Source organism: Octopus bimaculoides, chromosome 10 (genome assembly GCF_046866305.1).
Source record: "Octopus bimaculoides isolate indiv1 chromosome 10, ASM4686630v1, whole genome shotgun sequence".
NCBI classification, from domain to species: Eukaryota; Metazoa; Mollusca; class Cephalopoda; order Octopoda; family Octopodidae; genus Octopus; species Octopus bimaculoides.
The window spans coordinates 95925207-95931206 of NC_142937.1; the positions used below are offsets into that span (position 1 = coordinate 95925207).

The window sequence follows — 6000 nt, forward strand, 5'->3', positions numbered from 1 at the left end:
GGTTTGACAGGAACTGGCCAGGTTCCATGGCTGGATACCCTTCCTAACACTAACCCTTTTATAGATTGTGCTGGGTGCTTTTACGCAGCACCAGCATCGATGCATTTACATGGGTAGTGGCACAAATGCTTTATATGTGGCACCCACAAGCCTGCAAGGTTAGGAATGCAGCAGACATACCTGCATGCAAGAACAACCATGTTTTTACTAGGCAAACTGCCAAGAGACTCGGCCCCCTGTCATCCCCTCTAATATCTGTAGATCCTTTCTCACCATTTTGTCCATCTTTCTGGGTCTACTCCTTCCCACATTCTCCCACTACAATTAGAGATCAGCACCTCTTGATGTAACCTGTCTTCATTCATACACATCACATGACCGTACCAGCACACTCTTCTCTCATTCATTTTCGTTTTTACAATTCTTACATGCTCTTTGTAATTTGGATAATCTTAAAAATGTAGAGATATTTGTTTAAATAATCTTCACAAGGGTTCCAACATCTCCCCACAATGGTACTCCCCACCACCATCAGCAACACCATTGTAAAGCTGCCATATATCTTCACAAATCAATAGATTTTCTCTGATAATGACCTGTTTGTTTCATTAATCATTGATCTCACTATAATTAGAGAAAGAGAGAGCGAACAGCTGTTGTTTCTATAGGAAACGTTTGCGTACCAGATGTATTAAACAAATATACCACTGCAATCCAATGAGAGAGTATCTTTTGAACTACTAGAAATAGCAGTCAAATTTCCTCCAAATCACATTATACTGTCTTAGAAAAGAAGGACACATTGGGTAATGTGATCTTAGATACACTCTTCTAATATAATAAATGTGAAAACTAGTTTCTGCATGTCTGTGTGTCACACTTAGACTCCGCCCCCTTCACTATTCAATGACACTCTTACTATTCCTCATGATGGGGTGAGAGTAATAGTAGGCATAGAGACGGTGAGGGTGGTGGAGAAGAGAGAGAAAGAGAAAAAGAAATTTAAGGGAGAGTTGATGATATTTTATTAAAAATAGTAGTGTTGATGGTGGCAGTGGGAGTAATAATAAGAGAGAGAGAGAAAGAGGAAGATGATGTACAACTTTGTTTCACCATGTCTCTTTGACAGAAATTCCTGTCGCCAACATACTGAACACTCATTTTTATTTTATTTTTTGCTTTCTTTAATACATATATATACACAAACACACACATATAAAATACACTTTAATTGAAATAAAGTTTCCCCAAAATTAAACATATCTAATGAACTGTGGCACCAACTCGAAAGGGTTTAATTGAACAAATCAACCCCCACTACATTTATTTTTTAAAAATCTGATACTTATTCTATTCATCTCTTTTGCTGAACTACTAAGTTAAAGGAATATAAATAAACCGACACCAGTTGTCAAGCGGTGAGGAGGAGGGGGGCACAAACACATGCATATATGACAGGGTTCTACAGTTTCCATCAAATAAATTAACTCAAGGCAACAGAAGGAGACATTTACTCATGGTGTACTGAACAGTGGGACTGAACTGGAAACCACGTAATTGCAAATTGAGCTTCTTAACCACACAACAATGACTTCACCTATGGTGCAAAAACTCATGGTGATGATGATGATGAAACTGATAACAATAAGATTATTTGATACTGTTTTCTTTACCCAATTCAAATATTTAACTAAGAGCTGCTGCCACCATCACCACCCCTCCTTCACATATCTATATCAAGGTTTTGAAGGACTTGAGTCTCATCTAAGAAGTAGTAGTGGTGGTGGTGGTGCTAAGATGAGTGCCGATTTTTATTTTTTAAAGAATACACTCCAGATGTAGGAGTGAGAAGCTTGTGGCATGATTAAAGACCAGGCTTTTCTCTAAACAGATCTATTTAATCCAATGAATAAAACTCATTGATAAAGAAAAAAGGTCATGTTATTTTCTCTGTTGCTGTGAAGTCACTGTTTTGATTCTTCCAGGGACATAAAGCATTGCTTTCGTTTACTGCTGCACATAATGGACGTCTTGTTCTGGGAACTGCTTCAAGAAGTAAAATATTTTCCTTCTTATCTCTTCACTTTTGCGTGCATGTGTGTGTGTGTTTTATTCTCTTTCCCTCACTACTTTTATTACTCTTCCACAAAAATCACGAATCTTCAGTCGTCACAATTCATAGTTCTTGAATTAACAATATTTTTATGAGATGCTGGTCTGGTGGTTATTACAATGAGTCACGGGAATTGGCAAGACTGGATGGACCCACACACATTTCCTAGCATATGACACTTGTTTAATGTTAGTCAAGTGTCACTGATAACAATGTATCCACCAGATTAAATTGAAATGAAACTATTGATAATAAAATTAAGTAACACTATAGAATGCCATACAATTGAGACCAACAAGCTTCTATGAGGGAAACACACAGATATGTGCATACATATACATCCAAATCCACTCACAAGACTTTGGTTGGCTTGAAGCTATAGCAGAAGACAACTGAACTTGAAGCCACAATTGAGAAGCAAACTCCTCAGTTACATAGCCATCTCTGTGCTCTATATGTATCCATCCCTCTCTTCTAACCTACCCAATCATTTCGTTTCTCTCTCTTGTTACTGCTCTCTTCTTGTAATCCTCTACTTCCCCAATTTCTGGCACCATTAGTAATCCCCACCTCTGTACTATCCTTCAAAGCTTACAGACATTGCCTGCCTCCTCTCCCCCAATTTCCACCATATCCTGCCTCCCTCTCACCCATCCACTCTTAGTTTTTCTGTTCTACTCATGTCTACTCATCTTGTACCATGAAGTGACACTGCGCACCTCATCATGCTATGTATCTCTTTGCAGTTACTACCGATTCAATTCTTACTCTCTCTCCTAAATATCAAAAGCCAAGCAGCTCCGCTACAACAAGAACCTGCTCTGCTCCACCCCCTTCTACCTTAACCCACATCTGCTATCATGGAGCTCCTCCCTTATGGTTTGGAGGCTTACAAATTGCATGGCAACCTCACTAGTGCTGGTGGTATGAGAAAAGTACCCAGTATACACTGTACAGTGGTTGACATTAGGAAGGGCATTCATCCATTGAAATCCTAATAAAGCAGGCACTGGAGCATGACGTACTCCTTGGATCCACTGGAGCCTGTCAAACTATCCAATCCATGTCAGCATGGAACACGGACGGTAAATGATGAAATATATGGCACAATCAATTTTACATCCAGTTTCAATGCTGTCATAAGTTGGACAAAACGGATAATATTCTACAGCCAGATGCTCCTCCTGTTGCCAACATTCATTTTTTAAGGAAGGTACTTGTTTTTTATATTTCAATGGTGTTCCTACAACAAAACTGCTCAAGAGAAGCATAAACATAACTGATGATCATATATACACACAAGATCGTTGTAATGTCGCTGTGCAATCAAAACATTTTTATAAATAGTTTCACCTATGACAATTCGTCCGAGAAGAACAATCAGCAGCTTGATTCATCTCATCATTATTAAAAAAGAAAAATCTTAAACGCCTATAACTGTCAGTTAATTTATTATAATTAACTATTTATTACTTCAACTTTATTTTGCAAAGACATGTGAAGAAAAAAAATATAAGTGAAAGAAATTTATCGATGGTTCGCAGGCAAAGACAAGTAATGTGATTCGGGAGTATCCCAGAGAAAAAAACAACTGCAAAACGTTATTTCTAGAACTTCAGAATCTTATTTAAATGTGTAAAAAAATTCTTTCATTTACTCTTTTCACAAATTTACCCTCCCATAAAAGAACTTAAGTTTAACAAATTTAAAATTGTCCAAGGACTTTATGACTTTATGTGTGTGTGTGTGTGTGTGTGTGTAACAATGGAATTTCATGAGTGGAGTGCGAGACAATTTGTCTGGTTGTCACTTAATGCAGTATTTCCTCAAGGTCTTCCTGGGATTGTTAAATTCGTTGTCACACTTCCCATTCTTAAAACTAAAAATAAATAACCGGTGTAATGTGTGAATGAGATGTCCTCGTTAGTCACTACTCTAAAACTGTTTGTAAACTATGTAGGTCACGAGGTGTGGCCACATTCTAACCGTTTCTATATTGACTTTTTCCTTGTTAAGTTACACGACTCTTGTTGCTGTCAGATTTTTTTTTAAAGAATGGAACGTTTGCAAAGACAAAAAAAAGAAAATCTTATAGTAAGTCTAATGAGGATTATATGCAATAACGAAATAGTTTAACAAATTATTAAAGTGCTTTTAATAGGTGGGAAAAAAAAAGGTGGGGCGAGAAATAGAGTTAAAATGACTTTGTAATATCACTAGAGACACCAATTGGTTACCTGTAAAAAAACGCTACCATATAAAAAAATGTAACATATTGTGTCGGTTAACTAGTAAACGGAAATAAAAATTACTATTAGGTGGAGAAACTAAAGTTCGTATTTTATTTCAGTACCATGAATAATGGTTAATGCTAGGGTAACTGTTTGTTGTTGCTTAGCTGCATATCAGCCCTGATCTAGCAGAATTATGATTAAAGGTATTCCGCTATGATTATCCATTCATTTCTTACGTTGCTCAACGTGTCCATTTCTTAAACTGACGTGATTTGAGGGGGATATTTGTCGCTTTCTAGCAGGTTGAAAAACCACTGACTTCCTTGTTGATTATGTGATTAGGGGAGGCGGACTGACAACTTTTATCTGAGTCCCAGATCCATTCATGTTTTCCTGCGATATCCAGGAAACAATCCACATGTATATCTAAGCATGTGGATACCATAACTTTTGGATAAAACAAAAACCATGTTCATAATATGTTATGTAACGGCTACGCAATAACATTTCTACCTTTTACCTCGACATTTAATAGTTTTTATAGCGAAAAAGTGACAACAGTATTTCAGGTTACTCGTGTTTCCGTTTCAAATCTTAGTCAAAATTAAATATAATTAGTAAACATAAAAACGCTAAGTCTGGGGGGTAAAACCCTGTAGTTATGCCGTTTCTAATTTACGCATAAAGAAAGAAATTTAGAGGGAGGGAGCAATGCGATAGCGCCGACCCCAGGACTTGATTGCTACTTTATCTTATGGAGTCCGGAGGGATGAAAGGCAAAGCTGATCTCAGTGGAATGGGAATTAAGATTATGTAAAGGATCAGAAGAAATACCGCAAGGCATAAACAAACAAAACAAAACAAAAAAAAATTAAGAAATTATCAAAGACGTCGAACACTTTTCCAAGAAAGTTGTCGAAATAGAGATGTCATTGTTGCACATGAGCTTCCCTCATGAGAGATCAAGAGGCTTGGCTGAAAAAAGGGTGAATGACGTCGTCTCTTCGACACTCTGTAGACCAATATCGAAGGAATGACGAAATATGAACCTGTATGAGGATAGGTGGTTAAAGATAGTGGTAGAGAATAGAACTTTAAAGGTCAAAAAACGTAAAACGTGATATAAAAGGCTGGGACAGTAAGTTAGCGCGACTGGAGAAATGAATAAATGGATTTAGCAACCCAGTTGCTGCATTGAATGACGATATATAAATGAACAGATTGAATTAATCTGTTCCAACCTCCATTTTTGTTTTTTTAATGATACGAAAAGCGAAAATTATCTTTTTGAAACGTTTGATTAAAATTAACACGTGTTGGCAATTAGAGGAAATAAACACGATCAACGTTATCTTCGTTACACATGCTAAGAGAAAATATAGACATCTTGCAATATGAAAGGTGGAAAAAGAATGATACAATGAAATAAAAGCTTTTTAAAGGCAAGAATAATGATTCTAATACAATTGAAATACCTCAGAAAAAGGATACAATCAAACATTTCTCATCATCGGCGAGTAATTTTTTCACCAAAGGTAAAGCTTCCATTATACCTGTTGAGTAAATCCAAAATAAACTTTAGCAACTACATAAGAAATAGGGATTTCCTACTGAATTCCAGTTCGGTTCTGTTTATTATATATACATCCAGGG

At 36.7% G+C, this 6000-nt stretch overlaps 1 protein-coding gene across 1 annotated transcript in view; it reads right to left on the bottom strand.

The window, feature by feature from the left end:
• Nucleotides 1-5979, bottom strand: part of LOC106875100 (inositol polyphosphate 5-phosphatase OCRL) — an 80288-nt gene extending 74309 nt beyond the window's left edge. The window contains exon 1 of the mRNA XM_089359082.1: nucleotides 5839-5979. Coding sequence (XP_089215208.1) covers nucleotides 5839-5895 — 57 coding nt within the window. The 5' untranslated portion in view covers nucleotides 5896-5979. The remainder of the gene's footprint in view (nucleotides 1-5838) is intronic.
• Nucleotides 5980-6000: the final 21 nt, after the last annotated feature.